Consider the following 27,523-nt stretch of genomic DNA (forward strand, 5'->3'; position numbering starts at 1 on the left):
CAGAATGCAAATCAACTTTGACCTGAAGAACACTGGTGAGTGCATTTGACTTCTTTGGTGTTTTTGGTAGCAAGCCTTTTTTTTTCTTTCTTTCTTTTTTTTTTAAAGCAAGAAGGAATGACAATTTAGATTATGTGTAAGTTTTATTATTTCCTCCAGGATAAAAAATAACCAACAACCAGCTGTTTTAAGTAGGCCTCACAGGTCTGATACTTACACCATGCTTCTCATGATACCTTTTATTCATCAGTTCTTTGGATTTCACCTGACTGCAACAGCTTCCATTCACATGTATTAATCACCGTCTAAGTGCTAGCCACAACGCTAAGCATCCAACACAAAGGGGAAGGTACTTCATGCACTGAGCTCCTCCCACTCCACTTGCATCTGTCTCTAGATGAGTCTAAGGAAAAGCAGACAGTCCTACAAGTGTTGACAGATAAGAGAAGGAGCCTTCTCTATCAGCCCTGGGTGGGTTAGAAGAGATTCCAACACCCGAAGGACAATATTCCCGACCCAGGATCATCACACTGAGTGTTAACAGCCACACTTTTCTGAACCATTCTATAGAACTTTCAGAAAGGCAAGGGATCCAATCTTTTGTGCTCACTGTCGATACAAAGTATTGGTGACTACTATGCCAGGAACTTCCAAAAGTCTGTGGAAAATGGGAATACAAAGAAAAATTGAGGGACTGGCATTTGGTGCAATATTTAAGATACTATTGGGATCTCGGCAAACGGTGCTGGAGTGCCTGCTTTGGAGTCTGGCTTCTCCCCTTTCCATTCAGGTTCCTGCTGACACTGATGGGGCCAGCAGGTGATGGCGTACGCCAAACTCCAGTCAAATGGGACACCAGGAACAAGTTCTTGGTTCCTGGCTGCTGCCTGGCCCATCCTTCCCTAATGCAAACACTCAGGGAGTGAACCACTGGATGGAAGATGTTTGTGTCTTTGCTTTCCACATTTAAAAAAATGAGGACAATGCTGAAATCTATATAATTTTTCAGTACAACAAGGAACTTCTTAAAAACTCCTCATCTATGATCTCACAAAAATATCTGCACCAAAATAAACTTATCTTTTCATTCCATTTTTCTGTGAATGTATCTTGACGTAGCCCTGTACAACAAAGAGACACACCAGCATTTTTTAATGAGTGGAACTAAACCGGAATGGCACAGAGGTTATCAGCAAGCATTTCCTTTAACATCCAAGAAGACCACTTACCTTTTCCTTGGATTCTTCCTGTTGAGCAAATATGTCTCGGACATCTGGGATCTGATGCTGTTTATTTTTTTTCCTCAAGGTCTGGGAGACCGTCTCCACACGTTTCTGTACCGCTGCGGCCTGGGTGCGGGTCAGCGTTGATAAAAGGAGTATGCTTTCTTGAGGATCGTCTGCTGACTCCTCGACGAGATTGGACAAGCCGGCCTTCTTCAGCCACTGTTCTTCCAACTCTCCCTCTAAGACAGCGGGCAAAGGAGCACTGAAGTCATACGCCAGAAGAACGGTCGCACTTTCAAAACTGCCAACTGCTTCTTGTAAAACCCTTCTATCACAACCAAGCCACAGTGCTGAAAATCATTATCTCAAACTTGGACAACTGCCACCTGCTTTAGCCACAATGATACCGAGTTTTAACTTGATTTCATATATGTGCAATTAGGATTCGTAAATGGCTTCACTTGTAGTAAACCTCCATAACTTCCACACAGATTAAGTCATAAGGATGGCACTGTTCCTCTGGCTGAGAAGAGCGGGCAGTCAGGGCTGGGAAGGCAAGATGAAAGCCCACGTTTTTGGCTTATGCTCAGCATTATCTCAGAGTCCAAGAGCAATTTATGCAAAGATTTGTTTTCTCTGTTCCCGGCAGCTGACAGGGCGTATGGCAAAGAAGCACAACTGGACATCAGGAATTAATCAATGCCAAGCGAAATAATTGCTTGTTTATTTGAAAGGCAGAGAGATACAGAGAGAGGGAGGAAGAAGAGAAGGGACAAAGAGAGAAAGAATCTTCCACCTGCTGGTTCACTCCCCCACATGACCACAAGGGCCAGGCTGACTACAAAAGGTGAGAATTCCAACCAGGTCTCCCCATTAGTGGAGGCCCTGGCCAAGAACCTGGGGCATCACCTGCTGCTTTCCCAGGTGCATCAGCAGGGAGTTGAATCAGAAGCCGAGCAGCCAGGGCTGGGACCAGAGCTCCTGTATAGGATGCCAGTGTCAAAAGCAGCTTAGCCTTCTGTGCAAGCCGCTCAAATATTTTTGATCTGAGGATGGATGAACCCATATATGCAAAAGATTGCCTGTATCATGTGAGACATGAGGAAAATTACAAAAAAAAAAGAGACAATAGAATAAACTGATTCCAAAAACCATGTGTATAAAGCAACAAAAATTAATTTAAAAAGAGGATGGAGCCCGGTGTGGTAGCTTAGTAGCTAACAACCTTGCCTTGCACACACCAGAATCCCATATGGGCACTGGTGTGTGTCCTGCCTATCCTGCTTCCCATCCAGCTCTCTGCTTATGGCCTGGGAAAACAGTCAAGGTCAGCCCAAAGCCTTGGGATCCTGCACCTGCGTGGGAGACCCAGAAGAAGCTCCTGGCTCCTGGCTTCGGATCAGAGCACCAGTGGTTGTTAAAGCAATTTGGGGAGGGAATCAACAGACAGGAGATCTTTCTCTCTGTCTCTCCTATTGTCTATATTTCTGGCTTTCCAATAAAAAATAAATATTTTTTAAGAGGATGGGAAAAATGATGTGAGAGATAAAAACCTGAGTCTTTCCCCAATCTCTATACCTTGATAACTAGGTCATGTTGGATAAGCACTTAGCCGCATGCTCAGGCCATTTTCTCAACTACAAATAAAAGCAGAGCGTTCGGGGCTGCAATGCTGGCGTACCAGGCTTCCTCCACCTGCAACACTGGCATCCTACATGAGCACAAGTTCATGTCCTCATTGCTCCATTTCCAATCCAGCTCCCTGATTTCAATCTGGAAAGGCAGTGGAAGATGGCCCAGTCCTTGGGCCACTGTAGCCACACGGGAGACCCAGAGGAGGCTCCCGGCTTCTGACTTCAGGCCAGCACAGCTCTCGTCATGGAGCTCATTTGGAGAGTGGACTAGCAGATGGAAGTTTTCTCTTTTTCTATCCTTCCCTCTGTAAATCTCCGTTTCAAATAAAAATCAGTAAATCTTTAAAATACGTAAATAAGAATAAAAGCAGAGCTACAGAGGCTATGTAATAACCAAATCTCAGAGTGTGATGGGGAGGGCTTGGCAAAGCACCGCATCACGGTGCGGAGCACGACCTTGTGCTGCGTGTTCACTCCTTGGTGGCAGAAATCACGTCTGAACTCGGCTCCAAGAACCGTCACCTGGTGTGGGGCACTCTGCACCTCAGCACACAAACCCTGCTCACTGACTGATGGCAAAGGCAAGTCAGCCGTTACTATTCACGCTCTGAAAGCAGAGCTCAGTGTAGGTCAGTAAACACAATTACCAGGAAAAGGAACCTGATACCGTCAACACAAGTGACTCAAGACTATTAGACAACTTGCTCCATTAAAAAGTAACAGGCAAAAGATAACTTCACGTCTAAGAAAAAACACGGGCATATATAAACTTTTCCAATCTTTCGGGGATCACATGTGTACACAATCTTTTAGGAATCTAGCCATGAAGTTCAGAGGATTATTAGAGATCTCATTATATGTTCCAATGTAGGAGACATACATTTTGTTTTCTCCAGTAATTTCTCTTCTTACTCAGTGGACTACCAGTATGATGTTTCTATCCCTAAAACTGAGAAAGAACAGCTGAAGTGTTCTTACGGTACAGCAGGTTAAACAGCTACCGAAGACACCCATACCTCATCTTGGCAACTGCTAGCGTCCTGGCCACTCCATTCGTGGCCCAGTGGCTCACTAATGCACCTAGAAAGGCAACGGAACACGTCCACATACTTGGTCCGCAGCCACCCTTGTAAGAGGCTCAGATGGAACTCCAGGCTCTTCATTTTGGCCCAGCATAGCCCTAACTTTGCAGCCACCTATAGGATGAACAGGTGGATGGGACATTTCTTTCTCTCCCTCTCTATTCCCTGGCCATTTTGGCTTTCAAATAAATAAATATCTTTTTTGTAAGAAAAAAAAAGTTGAATAATACTGTTAAATATCTCTACTAAGCTAGATCAGGGAAAAGCGAGGCTGGGCTGATTGTTCCTCCTGGTGCAAAGCATAAAATGGAGTGGGTGAGGATTAGTTGGACTTTCCCGCAGCATCAGTTGGCAGAAGCTGGCACTGGGGGCTAATTCTGTCAAGTTAAACTGCAGAAACACCCGGAGAGTGCATAATCCGGGAGTAGGAGTGGCCTAGAAGGGAAATAGTGGGCTCCTATCTCTTGGGTTACCACTCTCACTGGAGAGCATGAAAACCAGGACAGGCGCAGAGGTGGCTAGACAGAAAGGCACCCAACAGCATGTGTGCGGCCTGGATCGTGGAGCTGGTTGGGTTGAACTAGGCTTCAATGCCTATTCACATGTATGAGAGCTGAATGGGATGTGGGACAGACTGGATGACTCTGCTGCCCATAATGGCAAGCTCGGGAACCAGGATAGTGGGCAGGCCTGGTGGGGGTTATTGTGGGTTGCTCTGACTAGGCTGTAGCTCCCACTGGTTTATGTGAGGGCCAAGAATGTGCTGAGCAGAACCAGGCTGGACTGCAACACCCATTGGTTCCAGTGGAAGTCGTGAGGGAAAACAGAACCAACCCAGCAATTGCAACCACCAGCTGATCGTGGTGATGGACTGTGCCGGGCCCTGTACTTGCTAGTACATACAAGAATCTGGTCTGGGAACACCTCAGACAAAGTTTCTTTGGAGATCCCCTCAATTGAACTACCGGACTTAGATCCCTAACCATGAAAAGACAGAGGACAGAACAGATCAATCAAGTACCCCAGCCATATGTTGGCAGTAAAACATAGGGCAAATGGAGACTCTAAGATGGACTATATCAACCAGTAGATTCTGCAGCAATTTCTTCATGCTTAGAATAGCAAGATTGGCAGTAATTTATAACTGTTGAACTATCCAAAACACTTGGGCAAGACACTCGGAGCATGCCACACATCAGGGACTTGGGATGGGTGGGAGACTGGGTGGGACTTCCCCTTTTACCTCCCCTTTACCCCAGATATAGAAAAATGATAGTCTTTTTATGTTATGTGTAAAAATGATAGTTTTACCCACTTTCCTGTAGCCCTTGAACCTTTGTGCCCTAATTAACTATGTAAAGATTGTCAAAAATAAAATTTAAAAATGGAAAAAAAAAACAACATCTCTGCTAAGCTAGATTTTAATGATCACATTCCTGGGAAAGAAAGATGAAAAAATCAGAAATCAAAAGAATGAGGTTATTGCAATTTGCATTATAAATCCTAAAGCTGTTAAGAAAAACTCTCAACGCTTTTTCCTTCCAAGCAAAACTGTAGCAAAGGGCAAAGTCCTACTTGTGCAGATTTCTCTAGATCAGTCCTAACCATTGAGTTAAGCATGACGCTGCTGAGAAGGAAGTCTCACTGGCTCTCATGTTCTCTGCCATGTATATATACATACAAACTTAGAAATCAAAGCATATGTACAAATTAATGGGAGACATAGGACACAAAAACAAGGTTAAAATTAAAAAATGACAGATTTGGGCACTAAAAACTGAGAGTTTCCCCGAATTTTAAGATGAAAAGAAACAACATGAAATTTAAGGGGATTAAAAAAGGTCGAATTTAACGTTCTTTACAGTGTATCAAGGTGGTAAATAGGGTATGGCTGAGGAGACTTGAGTACAACGTGGACCAAAGACAACAAAGAAAGCAAATTTAGAAGCTCAAAATTTTCTGGCCAAATCCATATATCTGTGGATTAGTTAGTGAATCAAGTGGCATTGCACACCACCTGGGGTACGATACTATGAATGATGCAACGGCCAGGACCACAGTTTGAAAAATACCCAGAAAACTGGTTACTTTTCCTCCTGGAAAATTCCTCCTAGATGTGACTGCTGATCGGATAACCATCCTTACATATTCAAAATGCCATCAACCAAAACAGGACATGCTTGGTCTACCTAGAAGCACGAACTCCAGCAAGAAAAAGTTCAAGTCAAAGTGAAAAGATAGCAGGTGGTAAACCAATCAATAACAATCCAAGCAACTCAAACAGCCTGCGTACTGGAAGAGCAGGCTCGCTGCAAAGTCATGTTCTTCCCATCTCCACCTATATTTCCCCAAGATCAGAGGACCATGCAGCCTGGGTATCACTAAAGAATTCCAACACCAGGGCTAATGTTGTCTTTGATCCAGTTAGCTTAGCCCATGGTCTAGTTGTATGCATGACCAAGTAGATTTACTCATTCCACTTGTATTTAGCAGCTGCATCCATAAATCTATCACAAATAAGTAATTTTCAAGTTGAAGGGCAACCATCAGGTTTGTCTTGGTTGCATTTCTCTCCCTTTCCGTGCACCTATTTCCTTTAAACATAAGCCATCAAAGCTATGTTTATTTACCATCAGGCTCCTTGACAACCACCACCTCCTGATCTTGTCTGTTTTCATTGGATTTCTTGATGTTTTCTAGTTCTCTGAAGTAGTCATCCATGCATGCTTCATCCAAGGAATCCTGGGAACTTGATCGATCATACGGAGGCTTCTCTGGAACTCTGGTGCTGCTTTCCTGATTCATGGTGTACTGGCCACATCTGCGGCTACAAATGCAAAAGAAAACATACTTCATTTTGGCACCAAGGAAGTAGTACCATTTTTCAAATGCCACATAATTGAGCTAGATAGTTTGGAAATTCCAGACATTTCTCTAACAAAGGCAAAGAGACATACACATTTCAAAACTGACTAAACTGATAAAATATCTGCAGAGTGTACCCTCCTATGCTCTGCAGAGAAATACAATGTAGAACAAATGGCAATGCGGTAATTCCTTCTCCACTTACATAACACTTCGGTTACTTGAACTTGGGTTTTTAGAAAGGAACAAGATGGTTCACAACGATTAAATACTAAGTAAATAGGGAATGGATTTCAAATTACCATTTATCATATAGATTTATAAAGCAAATTCAATCAGTTCACACAGCAAATATTTATAATCAATAAATTCAGCACTAATTTCCATTTTATTTTTTAAATAGAAATAAAAGGATAATTTTTTAAACTTTTCTATCATGTTCTATGTAGAAATTACTTTTTAGGGCCCACCCAATAGCCAGTGGCTAAATCCTCGCCATGCATACACCAGCTTCCCACACAGGCACCCCTTTGTGTCCCATTTGCTCCATTTCCCATCCTGCTACCTGCTTGTGGACTGGGAAAGCAGTAGTGGATGGCCGAAAGCCTTGGGACCCTGCACCTGCATGGGAGAACCAGAAGCTCCTGGCTCCTGGCTTCCAAGTGGCTCTCTTGCAGAGAGAACCAGCAGATGGGAGATCTTTCTGTCTCTCTCTGTAAAATCTGACTTCAATAAAAATTCAAAAATCAATATATTTTTAAAAAAAAGAAATAACTTAAATTTCTACTTATAAATATTCCAAGGACATGTATGCATTATAATAACTTTATAAGTATTCATGTTTTGTCACTTCTGCAAAACTTAAAATTATTTAAAGTATTTGTTTCTTAATTACTATCTATAAAGAAAGTAAATTAGATAATAGTATTTTATTAGTTGAAGATAACTTAATTTTTCCTTACAATTTATATCTCACCATTAAACTGAATTACAGGAGGTAATAGCAAAAATCCATATACAAAGGAAAGACATTTAATTTATTATTTATACAAAAAGAAAAGAGATTACTTAAAAGAAGAGAATTGACAGACCTGGGACCTATCCTTTATAGTCCACAAGAACTTGATTATTTTAAAAAGTGTAGTTTGAGTGGTGACAACAATTGGTAAGTATTTCTATATTCTAATTTTAGATTCTTTTATCTTCCAAAAAGGACTTCTAACAAATACTTTTCTAGATTATTTTTACTTACTGTACCCATCAAAAAGTAAAATGACTGTAACAGAACTCTATCGATGTATGAACTGACAATTAAACTACCCTTTCTGGTAATTGCTTAAAATACTATTTTAATGTTACACAAGAGGGTCCTAAAACACTGGGACAATCTCCAAAACATTTTTTAATAAGTAAACTTAATTGCTTATTATTACATATAGATGCAAAATAATTTAATATGCTGATATAATATACTAATAAGCTCACTTTACTCAGTAGTTCTCCTTTAAATATTTTACTAATGATAGTTTCCTAAGTGAATAAACAATTATAATCTCTCCTGTACTGCAACCTTGGGATAGAAATTGGCGGATACCAGGACCATGACCATGTTTGTGAATCTCCTTCCAGGGTCACCATTGTGCATTGTCTGTCTACTCCATCCCTTCATTCAAGGGCTACTTCCTCTCCCCTTCGCCCTTAATATCCTGTTGACATCAGTATCCCATAGTGGTCCCTTCATATGCCCTAATGGTTAATATTGAATCAGTTATTTTATTTTTGATTCTTAAAATGCAACTGAGAAAGTCATCTCCTAGAAATGAAAAACAACACGTGTGTGTGTGTGTGCGCGCACGTGTGTGTGTTATTTCTGGGATCAGTAGTCTAAGTTTTCAATAGCTAACATTCTATAATCCTGCCTTACCAGAACAGCTAAATCTAATTTGCAGGATGTCCACCTCATACCTGTTTTGTGTAATTTATGTCAAGTATATAAATGCCCTATCCTTGCTTTTATTCTGTTCTTTTATCATAGGATAAGGTTGTCTACCTGATTTGTCTCCTGCAAGTCTTAAACTCCACAGGAGATCACAAAAAGCACTCTGAACTATGTGAAGTGTAATAGCTAATGCCAAATAATTTGGTTTATCTGCTCCCAGGAAAGAGGTACAGTTGAACTAGAAGTACATTAAGCCTTTCAGTTCTTAAGGAATGTGTTTATTCTGGCAAGAATTTTCCAGTAAATTTCCATTAAGATAGCATGTGCAGAAAAAAGCAAGGCCATTGAGTAACAGCATTGTTACATAAATATACCTTCTATATCAAGTTCTGCTTTCAAAACACACATAAAGCAAAAATCTAATAGCTTAGTGCTGATGAATTGACTCAATATTTTGACTTTAATAAGATTCAGAAACTGAATAGGTTTATGATAACCTGAAAGTACTGAGTCATGAAAAGTAAGTACTTTGTTTTTGGGGGAGGTTGTTGGGGAATGGCTGGTAAATACTGAAAAACAGTGTTTTGGGTTTCAAATACTAGAAGATAAGGAATGCAAGGAGGCAAGTGTTCTGTAATTGACCATTATTTCGAACCACTCTCCGCCATGTATTTTTACACCTTTCAAAAACATCAACGGACATTCTTTCAGTTAACATCAACTTAAATGCTGCGTCACTTCTTTTTTTCAGAGCATATACTCTACTTCTGTACTCCTGAGAGGCAATGGTTAGAAATTCCAGACCTGCTAAAATCTGTGTTGGTCAGAGGCCAGCTAATTTCTTTCCTCTTTTCTATTTTTAGCAATGTGTTTTTTTGATTGCATATTCATTCTGCAAATTGGGTTCAAAAACATAAAGCACCATGTGTTACATCCATGAGCTAGATGTAATAAAATGTAGAGAAGAAATATTTTCCTATTTCCAGAAGAGCCACACAAATACAGTGTTCAAATCAAACAGTTTATACCACAGGCAACTACTAATTATTCTCACCTGACCTACTAGCAACTGGCCGTTCCAGGTTTTCTCCTCTCAGAATCTTCTGTGGCAATCATCACATGGTCATGCTTCAAAAGCTCTTATCATTTGTCACTTTTCGCAATCAGGATGCAGAGTTACACCCTGTGCTTGTGTTGCTCTACAAAGAATGCATCTTGGGGCAGTATTATGTCATATCAAGTTAAGCTACCACCTGCAATGCCAGCATCACAAATGGGCACAGTTTTGTGACCAAGGTACTCTACTGTTGATTCAGCTGCCTGCCAATGCACTTGGGAAAGCAGGGAAGGAGGATCCAAGTCCTTGGACCCCTGCTACCCATGTGAGACCAAGACAAAACTCCTGGCTCATGCCAACATCTGGGGAGTGAACCAATGGATGGAAAAACTTCCTCTGTTTCTCCCTTTCACTCTGTAATTCTGCCATTCAAATTAACTGTTCTTTTATAAAAGAGTCGCTCTTTAGCTTGCTAAACAAGATTCATCCTTTTCTAGTAGATCACAGTATTACCACTTTGCCTTCTTTCAGATTCTTATGGACTTTCATGGAATATTTCTTCTTTTTCTAATAGCATGTCCTCCATGATATGTACAAAAATTAGGGGCTCACTGATTGCATTTTTTCTGGGTATGTTATCCCTCTTTCCCATGATAATTTTTCCACCTGATCAGAGATTTTTCGAAGGTATTACTCATAGTATTATAATTCATGTGCACCCTTTACTTTGTCACAGGGACAAAGCTAGTCTGACCCATGCTATTCTTCACTGAGATCAGAGTTGCCATTCTCCATACTGTGGTCTGAAGACTTCACGCTGACTGAAGATTCCTTCTAGAATCAATGCTGTCAGGGAAAAATGGAAACATGGAGCTGGGATTTACAAGAAACAGATGTTCCAACTCTAGGTAATTCTGTGGACTGTCAATTAGTTTCTCCTAAGGTCTCCTATCTATAAAATGGGGTGAGTAGCAAGAGCCTCCACTGCTTTGTGTCTTGTGAGCTTTCAAATGGGAATTGCTGCAAAAGTGCTTCACCAGGCACCAGGAAGGGCACAGCTGGGCTCGCTACTAACACTCAGCTGCTCACTACACATAAATGCCCCTCCTAAAGTTCAAAAAAGTCACATCCCCCCTCTTGTAAAACTCAGAGGAATCATTTGGCCTCTTGGACAGTTCTCAAAGTTTTTGTCTCTGAACTCCCTTATTCAACTGAAATTTCTGATGAACCCCCATGAGCTTTTGCTAATATTTACAGTATCAGCTGTTAAAACCAAAAAGTATCTTAACTATTATTCATTTGGCAAACACACACACACACACACACACACACACACAACTAAACATTTTAAAACTTTTTTTTTTTGATGGGGGAAAACTAGTTTCCAGACCAAAAAAGAAGTGAGATGAGTAGCATTGTTCTACATTTTTCAAAGCTCTCTTTAATGTCAAGCTTAATGAAAGACATCTGGATCCCCACATCTGCTTTGGCACTCAATTGTTTGTGATATTGCACATCACTGTCTCTGGGATACGCCACTATATTTTCATGAGAGAATGAGAACCAAAGGAGCAAATAGCATCTTAAGGACAATTTTCATCTCCAGGACTCCCAACAGGGTCATGAAGCCCCCAGGTGTTCCTGAACCACACTTTGAAAGCCCCTGCTTTAATATTTCTTTAACATACCATCTCATGGATCTGAAAAAGAGCTTTTCAATCCTGTAGGCAACACTCCAGAAAGCCCTACTAAAGCAGATACGCTTTCGCGGTGACTCTTGACCTACTTCTTTGTTTATTTTTGTTCAGTTTTGCAGCCTTTCATAAAAACTGGGACTTGGTCCAATGACATCCATATTGCATTTATACTATAACGACGAAGAATAAAAATATCATATAAAAAGACCTGCCTTGCCAATGTCCTTAATCATTTGCTCAGATCCAGCACGCGTGGTGGGGTGGGGTTGGGAGATCTTTCTCAGCTTCCACTGCTTGTCAAGACACTTGAAAATGCCCATTTTCCTCAATGCTCTGTTGTCATCTATACCTCCCTGCTTCATTCAGCTCAAGGCAGGTTTGTAAGGAAGATGTGTCTTTTCTCCTGCTTATCTGTCCATGTTGACACCTGTGTATGCTGTTTTAGGAGTCTATTGGGACCCAGAAAACAACATCCCCATATACAAGAGGTTGGCATCCTGAGCATTTTCCAATGGCAGGAAACTGAAATGGACAACCCACAAGAATAAAAAGAAGGGGCTCACCTGAAAGTACCCAAGTCTGAAGAAAATTCTTCCCAAAGAAAGGCAATTATCTTAAACACCCTCTTGCAGGAATCTTAGCAATCAACCAGGAAAGATGAACAAGATGGGTAATGGGGTAATGGTCTTTCTTCTCTCTTTCTTCTAAGCTGCTGAGGGCAGGCCTGGGGGATGACCTGGGAGTCCCAGTGTGATGGTCTGCTATACAGTAAAGCAACAGCGTTCTGCTGCTTCCCTTCCCCACCTACCTACCCACAACTAAGAGGAACCTTTCAATTACTACCTCTTTAAAACTGTCTATACAATTACCCTCACCTGCTCATTTCCCTTTTCCCCATAAAGTTATTTTGTATAGCCACTTTGCACACATGCACATAAAGCAAATGCGTATATCTTTCTCCTAGGACTCTATCTATTGCCAGTCATTTCCACAAAGCGGCAGAGGATGTAGGGGAAATTTCTTTCACTGCTACAGGTCGCAGTCTAAGACTCCGCAGGCTACATCCTGACTTTGCCCCTTCCAGAAGCATCTCTGCACCCCCAAAGTCTGCATTCTTGAAGTCTTCTCATGCTGGGAACCTCCGTATTTGTTTTTCTACAAGACCTTTTCAAAGGACCACCATTTCTTTCATGTTCCTTATCTTACCTTTATTTCTGTGAACGAGAAGAAGTAACTGGCTGGCATATACAAGAAAGAATAAGGCTTACTTTTGCTTTAACATGAAAGAAAATTCAGAATAAGAAAAGTTCTTAAATCAGAACTTACCATCATAAACTACAATGACTAAATGGATGTTGGATACAGTCAAATTTACTGAAGCATAAACTTCAGAACAGTGCTGGATCTTAAAGATAAAAACCCATCTCATCCTCCTCCACATAAGGTCATGGAGCCCCAAGATTAAATCTTCAAATCACCCAGCCAAAGCATGGCGAAACTCAGGCCATTTTTCTCATTTCTTCAATGTTATATATGTCATTAAATCCAACAGATTTACAAGAGCAGAACTGATTTTTCTCTCTGATCGAGTATTTCCATAATCTAAGTTTACATTACACAGAGCCAAGCCAGATAGGATTTTATTAATATCTACAATCAATGTTTTCAGGTAAACCATTACATTGAGAAAGAACAGTAATAGTAGTCACAGTGGCCACTGCAGCAGTAACAATATGGACTTAGGCAGGCAGCTAGTTCAGGGTCAAGAATTTGGAAGCCACACTTTCCCCACCTGCTGAATTCTTTCTGCCCACCTGTGAGTCAAATGATGCTTATCTGTCATTACCTGGGACTTGAGGAGGGCAGTGTTGCACAACCACTCCACTCTCAAGCCCCATAAAAGCTCACGCCCAGGAGGGGTTTGCTCTCTTATCTCCCAAGGATGGACTATGAGGATGGACTCTTACCCTTCTTGGCCCACACTCCCTGAACACAACCCATGTGTGTGTCTGTATCCTTCACCTTCTAAATAAACCTTACCACTTTCTTAAGCTGTGTCCATGTCTGTGCTTTAAAAAAAAAAAAAAAAAAAAAACACTAAGAGACAGGAACCTAGGAAATAAATATTAACCTAGATCACAACAGTAGAAGTATTAGCAGAAGAAGAGGAACCTTTGTAAAACATCACAGCACATCTCTTGACAAGCATGAGCCATCTTTCCCAATATACCCTGTAACACAGTTTGTGTCACACTGGAGCCTGATTACAAATAGAACCAACTCAAAAATTATTTTGCCTAGTAAATGTTTAAAATTTTAAAACAGCTTTAAAAATCCACTCTGGCTCTTCAATCTCTCTATATGGGGGCAGGGTAGGGGAAAACTGTTTTCTGATGTGTAGATTTTCTTTTCTCCCTTTTCAGTAGCAATATTAAAGAAGTAATCACTACCTTGGTGAGATGATAAAGCTATTAATACTGTGTAATGGCCCTGTCCATCAGAATTCATTTAATTTGAATGACTGAAGAGCTGCAGCCTGTGAGTGACCCCATCATTTGCTTTGCTTTGGAAGTGAATGCCCATTCTTATTTAGCTGAAAGCAGTAATTAGCAGCAGCTCTGACATCAGGAAGAAAACACTGACAACACCTGAAGGCAGAAAGAAGCTAATCAGAAAGCAGAGCCACAGTGCCCCTCCCCACCTCCCACGCCATCCAGAAGGGATTCCCATCTCTGTTCTCCAACCCAAAGGCTATAGTTTCAAGAAAGTATTAAGCTAATCTTCACATTTTTTTTCCTAAATTCCCTTTACTCTTTACCAATTTCACTCTTTTCATTTAGGGGTAGGGACATATTAAACATGCTCATTTCTTTTGGGCTGAACAAAGTCACTAGACATCTTGCATCTACATTTTGGTTTTCCAAAGAGTCCGCACCCACGTCGGCACACAGTAAAACACTGAGCAAATGAAGATGTGACGATCCTGTTTAAACTCAACCGAAAAGAGACACCCATAGGCAACACTGTTGATTGCTACCTTTGAACTCTAGCATGTTTACACAAGAGTATGGAGAAAAAAAATCAAACCTATGTGTTGATTTTGTTCATTTTTATACTGCAGTTTTCCCATGCTTTTTAAATAAAAATAATGAAGTTATAGGCACCAACGACTAACAAGTCTGACTCGAAAAATGGGAAGGAAATCAGAGGCCAGAAAAGAATGCAATAAAGGCGGGCATCAAAGCTCACACTGCTACCAGGGGACACTGGCACAGAACCTCCCTCTGGCTCAGGGGAGCTTCCAACTGCTCCAAGCTTTCTCGGGCGAGTTTGTCCTCCTTCACTGAAGATAACACTCACCATGTAGCTACATGAGAATCATGGAATCTTAAGGTGAAATTTCCCTCTAAGGTATCCGCAGTGGCACTTTGGTTATAATACCTTGGGATTCTGGAATGTTGTTTCACACTGAGGTCACATATCCACTTCACTATCTCTTACCATGACTGAAACCACCTGACATTCTGGACCTGATGCATCACCAGGATTCCTTTCCTTTTCGAGTTCTGACCAGCTGCACAGCCACCTGGAAATAAGCACTTGGTAGCTATTTTGCATTCTGAGCATAGGGGGTTCTCTAGCATAACCTGTTTCCAGCTGTCATTACTCAATTTCATGTTGACACCTTTCACAGAGGGGATCGGATAACTTGTATGTAACAGCCCGCCCACAGCCCTTACCACATCCTGCACTGAGATGGGTGTCCACCAGCAAACTCTGTGATCCTTGAAGCAAGCATCTACTTTTTAAAATCTTGGTAACGTGTTTGACATGGCAGATGCTTGTGTTCTGTTCAATTATTAATTGCTGAAACATTGTTATCTCTGAAATAATGTTAGCTTCTAGTGTTGCATGGCATGAAATTATAAAACAATGAGATAGACACATACAAAGTAGACAACAAAGCAATCAGTCAAGAAATCCTATCAATAAGGCAATTGTTCTGCTCTTGGGTGTTTCACCTAAAATTAGGCGAAACAGAAACAGAAGAGGCTGATTTTCCACCAGAATTGAACTGATGCTTACCTAACAAGCAAGCTCTGGAATGTATGTATTAAAACATACACTCCATGGTTCCAGTCTATTGCCTCAATCTCTAAAATAAACACAAATGTATTGAACACCTGACCCCATGAAGAGCATATTATGAGAGATGTCTGTTTAAGCATCACCTTCAAGTCTTTAATGTGAGCTAGCAGCGATAACACCAGTTATAGGTGGAACTTTCCAGATCTTCGCTGAGCTAGGGCTTCTAGACCATAACCTCTGCTTCAGCCTTGGTCCTAACAGCTCATGATTCCTTCCCCACAGTAATTTCACTTCCTCTCTGCGACTTTCATGCTCAACTATTTCCCTAGGCTTAGAAGATTTTTTAAAATATTATTTATGTAAAATAGATAAAGAGGAGACACAGACTCTACTGATGGCTGCTTTTTCATTAGAAGGAAATTGAACTATAACAGGTGGGACATGAACCAGTACCCATATGAAAAACCACTGACACAGGCCAGTTTTACTTACCACATCACAACACTGCTCTACGGTGCAATCATGTCAGGTTGCTTCCATAGTCCCTCCCTATGGTCAAAGATTTGTGGCCTCCCCTCCCCCTAAAGTTCTTATATTAAAAATGCAACCCTCAATGTGCCAACATTGGCCCTAAAGAGGTCCCTTTGCTTTTTCTGCCATGTGAGAACATGGGAAGACACATGATTAATGAAAAGGCAGGTCCAGGTCACACATGTAATCTGCCACAAGGCTCACCTAGACTCCCCAGCCTCCAGAATGGCTTTCAATCAGCCCAATCAGTAGCATCTTGCTACAGCAGCACTAATGAGCGAAGGGCAGCCCTCCCAGGGTCCCACCGTCTCCCCTGGTGTTTCACAAGTTCCCTCATGTTTGGCACAACCCAGTCACTGCCCAACATCAAAGCCATGCTTCTGTTTTCATCTTTCCTCCCATAGGCTGTCTACTGCCTGCTTCTCATTCCACAAGAGTCAGCACCCAACATTTTCATGAAATTTTTTAACATTTTGTTCTTGGCAAATCAAAATTTTTGCCTTTTCAGTTTCGAGCCTGTACTCCCGTTTCCTTGCTTAGGCATCTACTAAGTTCTAAAAACCATTTTCAGAGATGGAGAACAGGATTCACTAAGGGAAATCCAATGTCAGTCTTCCTACTTTCTATGATAACACTCTTGAAACTTACCACTCAGAAGTAGCCTATCTAATTTTGTTAGCTTGCCAAATTCCCTTACCACAGTTTACTAAGCATGGATTATTACACACACACACACACACTTACACCTAGGTGCAAAATCTCTCAAGATGTTAGCAATACAATTAGAGATTTCAGACCCAGATAAAGTACTTAAATGTCTAGAATTTCACTAAAGAGTCTAAAGATTAACAAATTATATTATTGTGATCTCTCTAAGGCATAAAGAATGTTGTTATTGATTCATAATACACAAAGATATAGACACAAAATATTTGTTGAAGTGACACAAAATTACAAATAATACGTTAATGTTGGAAAAGTACTGGCTATAAAAGTACTGAAGTACTGAAGAAAATAATGGTGTGACTTACAGATAACATCAACTTTGCTCAGATAATAAAAATATGGACACAAGTTGGATTTTTAAAAAACTATAGTAACTAAAGTTCAATATTTGGGCATACTGTGGAAAAAAAAATAATTGTCATTCACCTCTTTTGGTTCTCTGATTATTTAGTGCAACAAGGCAGAAAAATAATTTCCTATTTCAGTGGGACTATAGGGGTATAAAATCAACCTTCTATCAGCAACAAAAGGAAAACCATAAGCAAACATTGGGCAAAAATGTTAGAAATATATCTGAAACTATCTTAAGTATTAAGAGGCAAAGGTTATTTGAAAAATAATGTTCTAGAATAATAGAACAGTTAAAAACAGTGTGGCAAAAAAAATCTGAATAGGAAAATAAACTTGTTTTCTATAAGCTGCAAATATATTATAAAATTCCAAATGACCTTTAAAGATCATCATATCAATAAGGTGTACATATGTACATCACAATGCAATTTTTCCCTTTAAAGTGAAATTATCTAAGGTCACTTTCTTTTTAGTTCATTTTAGACTTAGAGAGATCCCAACACAAATGTGAATGGAACTTGTCTAAAACATGAATGAAATGCAAAATAAGAACAATTTAAATGAGATTAAAAATGCCTATGAATTAGTTAGTTTAGTATACTCTTAGCTTTGGGTTAAATAAGAGATCTTGGCTATAAAATGTACAAGAAAATTGATGTAAAGAAATTGTACAAATTGTGACACATGTATCTTTTGCATTTACAAGCCTCCAATTACCTTTGTCCTGGTAGTTTCCAAAGGTACTGAGTTTTGTTGAAAGATGGATGAAAAGTCTAAAGAAAAACCTTTGCAATGAAAACAACTCTGAAGTTTTAAACATCAAATGTACCAAGAGCATGGGCTGCTTTGCTTGAGGAATGTTATTAAAGTGCTTTACTCAATCTAGTTCAAACTATTGCTGGACGCCCATTATAATGTTCCACTAAAAATGGTGGAGAGGCAAAAAATTACACTACAGTCATATTAAAAAAATGAAATATAACATAAGAACATAAAGACAATTTCCAATTGCAAGACAGTGTTTGGGATGCAGGCACGAATAACATCTAACAGTAAACAGAATTTTTTAATCTCACAACAAACCTACCTAGTAAGAACCACGAAGCACTGTGTCAAGGGCAGGACCAGGAGTCACAGGGCAGGGAGAGTGGACCTGAGCATGGGGGTGGGCAAGGGTTTTATAGGAAGTGATTAGGGGAACCTGAAAAGGGTGTGATAAGAAATGCACAAGGTAGAGAACATAGCACATGCATAATCAGTATGATTTCTGAGAATGACTGCATCCTCTACAAGCAGCAACATACACTAAGGTCTAATAAATGCCATCCACAGACACACCAGAGTCCAAGAGGACCCAGTTCCCAAGGGGAAAACCTCGGGACAGGGCACTGCGGTGTCACAAGTGAAGTCACCACTCAGGATGCTTTCATCTCAGTGCTTCTTTTCTGACCCAGCTTTGTGCTATTGCATCCTGAGAGACATCAGTGGAGGCCTCAATGCTGGGCACCTGCCACCCATCTGGGAGACCCAGGTAGAACTCCAGGCTCCCAGCTTTGGCCCGAGCCAATCCTGACTGTTGAGGATATTGGAGTGTGCCAGCAGATGGAAGATGTTTCTCTGTCATTATGCCCTTCTAATAGATGAAAACAGATAAATAAACATTTACAAATTGAAAATCTATGAAGCTGCCCTAGCTTCATTTTTCATCCGGGCCTTCTACAAATACTGCCATCTTTCATGCAGTATTTAGCATTCATCATCAGGCTTATTCCAGCCTACTATTTATCTCTTCTTTTTATAAGGAGGGAATAAAAAAAAATCTTAATTAAAAGCAACAAGGCATCCAGTTCCAACATACCCTTGCATCTGATACAAGATAGGAAGTAGTTTGTACCCTTAATAGCTCCCTTGCCATTCACAGCAAGGCTGGTTGATACTCTGCAATCAGTGCCCTGTTCCAGGAGGTTCACCTTCAGGCTTCTATTTTCCATCCCTCCACAGCTGGAATCTCCTCTCAGTCCATTTGCTATAAAAAAACAATCCAAGCAGACTGACGCTGACTTCTCCCCAAAATGTTACCTAGTATATCACCTTCAGGAGCCCTAAATTTCATACTGGCCAAAACTTCCAGGCCCTGATACTGTTGCTGGGTTGCAAGGGTACACATGTCCTCTATTTGGTAAGAGACCTCAAACAAGGAACTGCTGCATCAGAAAGCCATCATGTCAAGAGATTAGTCAGCAAACTCTGGAATAGAGAACTGATCCCAGAACAGCCTGTGTACCAAAAGGAGAAAACACATAGGTTTAGAGCAAGTAATGGCCACGAGGAAGAAGCCATATTTGTGCCATGGGTATAAAAGCAGAGCTATCAGCTTCATAATGGCACCTAGTATGGAACTTCCTATACTATCTGGCCAGATTATGTCTACAAAACGGGGTATGCTGTCAAACACTCAAAGATCCAGGGCTTAGAAAATCTTTCTGCACATCTTTCTTTTCTTTTTGGTTTTTCTTCTTAATTTAGGTGTTTGAGGGATAACTACATTATAAAAACTCTTGCATTTTTTGCTATAGTGTGGAGCTCTAAACATTCTTACATATGCCTACCAAATAAAGAATGATAGATTTTTTAAAAATCTAATGCTAGACAATGTCAATAAGCCTATCTTTTTAAATATCTATTTTTAATTTGAAACAGTTACAAAGAGAAGAGAGACAGAATCTTCTATCCACCGGATCACTCTACAAATAGTCACAATGGCTGGAGCTGGGCCAGTCTAAAAACCAGGAGCCAGGAACTTCTTTCAAGTCTCCCATGCAGATATGGGGACTCAAGGATTTCAGCCAACCTTTGCTGCTTCCCCTGGCTACCAAAAGGGAGCCGAGTCACAGGTGGAGCAGCCAGAACTCCAACTGGTGCCCATTTGGAATGCTGGCCCTACAGATGGAGGCTTAACCTGTTACACCAGGGCACTGGCCCCAGAAATACTACTTTCTGAATCCAACAGGTTAATCAATATTAAGTTTCACTAAACAACAGTATCACATTTATTCAGTGCTCTTCTATATTTAAAAAAATAGCAGCCAGAATGGCATATTCTATTCAGGTGTATTTTTTAATCATTGTAGCCATGACTTTAAAAAAAAAAAAATATTCTCCCTGTGGCCAGAGTTTGGAGTCCCGTGTTCTAATTGGGGAGTCCCAAGAAACCTCACTTGAGGTGACCTCAGACCTGACTCTTGCTTGTGTCACCAACCTATGCACACACTGGTGTTTGTGGTGGCCTGGGAAGCTCTGCCTCTAGCCCCATGTTTCATGCACATCAATGCGTGCTGTGACCCAGCCCAGCCCAGTGTGTCAGAGACCTGGCTCTTGCATACATTAGCATGAAGTGCAATCCAGTTGTGGCAGCCCCCAATAACCCCTACTAGGCTGGCCCAGTCCTGGTTCCTGCACATGCCAGTATGTACAACAGACTAGTCCAGTCCATGATGCATTCCTATAGGCTCTCACATACATCTATGGATGTTGCAGTTTAGCTCAGCTCACCCCACCACATGAACCAGTCCACACATATGCGAACAGGTGCTGCCACCTTGTCCAACCTGGCCTGCTCCCAGCCCTGGCTCTCATGAACACCAGCAGGAACCGCAGCTCAGCAGAGGAGTGCTCAGTTTTCCTTCTAGGCCCAGTCCCCACCCTGCATCTTGCACCTTCCAGAGTACTGTCTTCCAATCTGACACAACTTGTACCAGCACTTAACTGGCACTTGTTACCAGATGCTGCGGCAAAGCCTGGCCCATCTACACTTATCCGGGATTAGGCCACCTCAATTGCTGATGCCTATGCAGTCGACAGCATGCCCAGGTGCATTAAGAGGGACATGATGGCCAACTCAGTTGGGGCCTGCAGAGAACACTGAGTGTCATGTCAGAAGATGGAGAGTCCAAGAGACTGGACAACTCTCCTGGCCAAGCTTTGGTAGCAAGTGTCTGAGTGAGAGGATGCATTAGCATAGACTTTGTCAGCAAAGGGAACTTGGAAGGATTTTCTAAACCTTCTTGGAACAGTGAAACCAAGAGTGACGTGGAACTATCAGAACCACTCAAGCAATACCCCTTGGAACACTTTCTCCACATAGGTGTTTCTAAGATGGTATCAAGTAGACATCTGCATGATCAGGTCCTGATACAGTTTGGCACACCTCTTTCCAAACAGGAGAAAAGGAAACAAAAGCAAAATTGGAAGCATTTGTCCTATCTGCCTTCTCCTATACCTCAACCCTCCTAACTCTATTCAGTGGTCCTCATGGGCGTACATTCTTAACTAAGCAGCATCAAAAATAAATTTTTAAAATATTCACAATTACATATTTACCACCTGTATACCACTTTAGATAATGAAGGGAACTCTTAAAAGAACAGAAGTGGACTGGATTCTGTGGAGTGATGCTACAGAACCTGAGCTCTTGCTTGTTAATAATAAACAAACCACTAAGTTGTGATTCACACATGCATTCATCAAATACTGACTCGCCTTTACATACTAGCATGCTGACGTCCTAAGTCCAAAGTAGCACTGGCTTTCATCTTGGATCACGTGCGTCTACATTCTAACACTGAAGATAAAACACTGGAAAAGAACCATACAGGGCAGCAGTGACTTCATCCTAGAAGAGTGGTACAAACAACAGGTGCAACAGTGCTCCCTTCTAGTTAAACACAAGGATACCAGAAAGTGTAAACAAACCAAAGGTGTTTGCAGTACAGTAAGGAGAGGTAAGAAGGGAAATTCCACTCCCTTACTGTGCCTCATTCTAATTTTATAAAGCTCTCTCCAGAGCCAACAATATCTTCCTGTTGTTTGAGTTGATTTTACTTCCCTCTAATGTAAGCCTACTTCCTCTTGGCAAATAAAGAATTAATCACACCCTCTTTGTATTAACCCCCTTTTCTGGAAATAATTATGTCAGTCCTTCACTACACCTTGAGTTGGCCAATAACTATTACTCCTTCATATTTCCCTCATGTATTTTATATAACATGGTCTTAGAAACACAACCTATATTATATAGTCTTGATGATGGCTGAATCCAAAAGAATTACCTACAGCATACCATTTTTGTTCAGCAGTTGTTCCTAGGAGCTGTTTTAAGACTGGCTCTAGCTATGAAAATGAAAGCTCCTAGCTGACACTGATTTTAGAAACAGATACCTGTTTAGATCAATGTGGGAGGTTCTTGGCACAGATACCAAAGTTAAAAGCCTAATCACACATGCTTATTTCTTTCATACTGAGGAAATGAGCATTGTTATTAATTACTTTCTATGGTTCTGTATTATTTTTAAAAGCCTTTACTGATCATTTGCATTAATATTATGTTAATAAAAGTAAGAGGATGCTAACGAATTCAGTCACTGCAGTAGTAACCAAGGATTAGAGAAAGAGAGGTAATTTGCATATTTCCTTGATTGGAGTGATTTGGCATTTAAATATCCATTGTCACAATTTCTGAGAAAATAATAATGTGTTAAGCCAGCCTGGGCAGAAGTAATTTCTCCAGTGGAATCATCTCAAACCCAAGTAATTCGAGAGACATTTTGCTTCTAAGCATAAATCTCAGATGACAAGGATGAGCATTCAAACACAGGGCGACCATCTGCATCACACACACAGTTCAGTTCCCCCTTGCAGAAGGAATTCATTTACTGCTGAAGGCCATTCACTTCCACTTCTGAGTGCTTATTCCTCAAAAAGCTTCCAAGTATTGTGAGAACAATGATTAAAAGAGGATCTTTCCATCTGTGCCACATTAGGCTGCAAGACAGCCCCTCCTACACAAACAGTTTTTGCATAATTCATTGTGCCATTTTAAACCCTAATCAGTGAATTGTGAGCAGCGATGAAGTCCAAGTGCAGATATTTATTAGCTATCTTCCAAGCATTCATCTAGTCCTCACTTGCAGCTATTGCTCCACGAATCAAGTTATATGAATGCACATCTTATCTCCAGTAGGTTCTTACTCACATGTCAAGTGTCGTCATCATTCTTATCCCATAGTAACACCCAAGGAGAGTATTTCTTAAGTGACATTAGTTACAAGATAGCTTTGGAGAGAAGATTCTACTAGGAGCAAAATAATTTGGCCTGTCGCCAGCTCTACTGCCCCATATAAAAGCTTGGAAGATAGATTCCCCCCCACCCCATAAAAGGACAATACCTAAAGTCCCATCCAGTTCTGCAAACTAAATCTGATAATACTCATCTTTCACCTATGAAACCTTAATTAGCTTGCCACTTCGCCTTTGGGCTACATGGTGGTTGTTTTTTTTTCCAATGGGCAAGCCCAATTGCCAGGGAAGGTCCTCTTGGAGTCTTTACTTACCTTTGAGCCACTGTAGCTTTGCTTTGATTTATTGCACTTGTATTTGAGATGCACTGGCAAAACAATCTATAATTACAGAAAGCAATGGCCTTAGGCATCTGTATTTAAAAAAATTGTTTGATAGACTCTTTAAGCGTTAGCCTTTAAACACTGAAAATTGGTAAGAAAGGTATCAACATAGATATCAAACAGATCTGATTCTGAAGCAGCAACAATGAAGGTAAAGGTAAACTATGCAGTTAGAATTAAAAATTTATGAATTGAAACATCTTTCCCCAGGTTTCTTGATTAGGTCTTCAGTGTAGTAATCAACACTTGCATTACACATCGGGAATGTCTGGATTCAAGTCCCAAACGTACTCCTGATACTAACTTCTGCTTCCACCCTGGGAAGCAGCAGCTCAAGATCTTGGATCCTAGCCACCGATATGCACCGATATGGCAGACCAGTATTGAGCTTCTGCTTTCCGGCTTCAGCCAGGCAACCTGGGCTGTTGTAGAAATTTGGAAACTGGTGCAACAATGGGGATCAATCACTCCTTCTCATCTCTCCACCCCTCTTTCTCTGTTAGTATGTCTGTCTATCTTTCAGATACATTTAAAACTTTTTAAAGGTATAGTTTCTCACATTCAACTAATTAAACAGTGGATTTTATGGGGCAAAAGAAAAATCTTGAGTTTTATATTTATAGATGACATCACTATCTGACACATGGTGAGATTTGTCTGCTAGTTCAGTGAGAACCAATAGGAATTCTTACAGACACAACTTGAAGGACTAAGTTCCCTATTAGTATCTTCACATGAATTTATTTACAGATCAATAATCCCAAAAAATAGAAACATAACATTATTAACAGTAGGGTTGGGGGAATCCTCCTGACCAATGTCAAATATGACTAGCAAATTGTTACTTTAAAACATGACAGGCTGGGCCCGGCGCGGTGGCGCAAGTGGTTAAGTCCTCGCCTTGCACGCCCGGGATCCCATATGGGCGCCGGTTCTAATCCCAGCAGCCCCGCTTCCCTTCCAGCTCCCTGCCTGTGGCCTGGGAAAGCAGTCGAGGACGGCCCAAAGCTTTGGGACCCTGCACTCGCGTGGGAGACCCAGAAGAGGCTCCTGGCTTCGGATCAGCATAGTATCGGCCCGTTGCGCTCACTTGGGGAGTGAATCATCGGATGGAAGATCTTCCTCTCTGTCTCTCCTCTCTGTATATCCACCTTTCCAATGAAAAAAATAATAAAAATAAATCTTTAAAAAAAAAAAACAAAAACATGACAGGCTGATAGAAATAAAGAAAATTTTAAATTTTCTAGTGGTCACATTAAAAGTGACAGGTAACATTTATTAAACTCCTTAATCTTGACATAGCCAAAGTATCACTGTAGCATTGACAATAAAAAATTTGAATTTTTAGAATGTGAAGAATTTTGTAAGTCTTTAAAGTCCTGTGTATAGTTCATATTTCCATTCCAACACAGTCTGGAAAGAACACATCAAGGGCTTCGTCAGATGCAGAATGCATCAAGTGATATGCATGGTCTCATCCACAGCCCAACATATCCAACTGATTGAATTCCCTCTGCTGCTAACACAGAAGCTCCCTGCCTCCTTGCCTACAGGATGTTTCACTGACTTAGCAAATGTTGAGTGAAAATTCACTTTCCTCCATGCTGTGCAAAATATGGAATGCACGTGTACTTTGGATGAGGTAGGGCCAGCGTTTGGAAGGCAACAATGACATCTGCAGCTCAACACAATATCCCAAGTGGTAACTGCTATGGAAGTCCAAGTTCTAGAGGAGAGAGCAGGTGAAGGGCAATAGAAGCTGAATTTTCAAGGCTGATTAAAGGCTGGCTGGGTAGAATCTGGCAAGAAAGGCATTCGTGACCATAATCACCAAAAAAGTAAAGATAGAATCACAGACCCCAAGCTTGAAGAACTGTGAATGGGGTGACATGGGCCTGCGGGAACAGAATCACAGACCCCAAGCTTGGAGAACTGTGAATGGGGTGACGTGGACCAGCGGGGACTAATCAATGCTACTCCAAAGCATGGTATTCTGGTGTATTGAGCACTTTGAACTAAAGGAGAACTAAGGCACCTCTGATGGTGTCCCAGCCACCCTATTCCTCTCGTTCCTCTTTCCCTTCTAAAGCACAAGAAGGGGTTTTCTGAATTTCCCCTTTCTGCCTACAAGCAGGATGCTCAAGGACATTAACTCACAAGAAAGAAATCTGGAGGTGATGCCACCACACTCAATAACGAGGCAAACGATGTCCCAGACTCTTACACCCAGTTACCCTAAAAATCATTTACTTCACCTTTTTAAAAGAAATTTTCATTTGGATAGAATGTCATTTGATAGAGGGTTTTTAAGACTTATTTTATTTAATTAATTAATTAGTTTATTTATTCATTGGAAAGTCAGAATCACAGAAAGAAGGATCTTCCATCTGCCTGTTCACTCCCCAAGGGGCTGCAACGATCAGAGCTGAGCCAATCTAAAGCCAGGAGATTTTTCCAGGTCTCCCGCTTGGGTGCAGGGTCCCAAGGCTTTGGGCCGTCATCAACTGCCCTCCCAGGCCACAAGCAGGGAACTGGATGGGAAGTGGAGCGGCCAGTATATGAACTGGTGCTCACATGGGATCCTGGCACATGCAAGGCAGGGACATTATTCACTTCATCTTTAAAAGCACCTGCAGCTCCCACCTTCATCTCCCCCATGAAAAAGAGTATACAGTCTTTTCCATTTCATTGATTGTTTGACACTCTTCTCTGATGTCCATTCTCAACTCCATAAACAGGTGTACCTTTTCTCTTGTTATCTGCCCACTGTCAGATTATTTCAGTGGACTTAATTATACAGCCTTCACAGAGGAAAGTTCCCTGAGCCCGTACAGCTAAGCAGTCCCTGACATAAAGGTTATGAGACACCCCTCACCCTCCAACTTGCTGAATCCATGTGATGCTGACACACACTGAAGTTAGAGAGGCACAGCTGCAAGCATTTGAAAATGATCAGAAACTTCCAGAAAAATTATTGGCCAGAGGGCAATTTTTTGAGCCATTATGATAAACATGAGTTAAAATTGTGGGAGTGAAAGAGTACTTCCTTGCAGAAAACAAATTTACATAGGATAAAAGACTGTGTGTGCAGTGTGAACAAAGTTGCCTATTTGGAACTGAAACCCAGAATGGCAGAATCATAAGGTAAACAACACTCTCTTGGTATGCATATTAAATTAAAGCTGAACCAAGCACAAAAAAAAGAAGGAAAAGGGTAAATAAAACCTTTAAAATAACAATCACAGCAGGGAGTCCCCATTAAAGCTATAAAGAGCTTCTATTGATGAGTAAGACAAGCTTACATTCAGGCTTCTTAATATTCAGGGATGTTAGGCACAAAAAACAAATTTGATGTGAGTGGAGGCAGAAGCAAAAGCAAATTCAAAAAGATGTAAGACGACCATGACTTTGCCAATCTTAAAACAAAATGTTAAGATATCAAAGGGGGTCAGATCCTTGGCACAGAGGGTTAAGCCACCAGGTGTAATGCTGATATGCTGTAACACTATGTAGGTTAGAGTCAAGGCTATTCCACTTCTGGACCCAGCTTTTTACTGCTGCACCCGGAAAAACAGTGGAAGATGGCCCAACTATTTGGGTCTGTGTCACCCATGTGGGAGACCAGTGTGGAGTTCCTGGCTTCTGCTTACCTGGGCCAAAAGTAAAAGGAAATAGAAAACAAAGATCAAATAACCATAACAACACATGTCTTCATTAAAGCAAAACAAAGCCCCTATCATGATGGTTTTCCTGTGGCCATTAGGGGAATAGCCCAGTGCATAGAAGTTTGTTTTCTTTCTTTCTCTCTCTCTCTTTCTCTCTCTGTGTCCCTTTCTATGTTCCTTCTCCCCTTCAAAACAAGAAATCT

General features: G+C 41.0%; 1 protein-coding gene across 1 annotated transcript in view; it reads right to left on the reverse strand.

Moving 5' to 3' along the window:
* The window catches only part of ARHGAP18 (Rho GTPase activating protein 18), a 127,175-nt gene that overhangs the window by 51,624 nt on the left and 48,028 nt on the right, over window positions 1-27,523 (reverse strand). The window contains exons 2-3 of the mRNA XM_040965220.1: window positions 6,573-6,769; window positions 1,230-1,465 (exon numbers count right to left, since the gene is read on the reverse strand). Coding sequence (XP_040821154.1) covers window positions 1,230-1,465; window positions 6,573-6,769 — 433 coding nt within the window. The remainder of the gene's footprint in view (window positions 1-1,229; window positions 1,466-6,572; window positions 6,770-27,523) is intronic.

The sequence above is a fragment of the Ochotona curzoniae genome, unplaced genomic scaffold, assembly GCF_017591425.1.
Source record: "Ochotona curzoniae isolate NIBS_2020 unplaced genomic scaffold, NIBS_Ocur_1.0 scaffold_3890, whole genome shotgun sequence".
In the NCBI taxonomy this organism is placed as follows: domain Eukaryota; kingdom Metazoa; phylum Chordata; class Mammalia; order Lagomorpha; family Ochotonidae; genus Ochotona; species Ochotona curzoniae.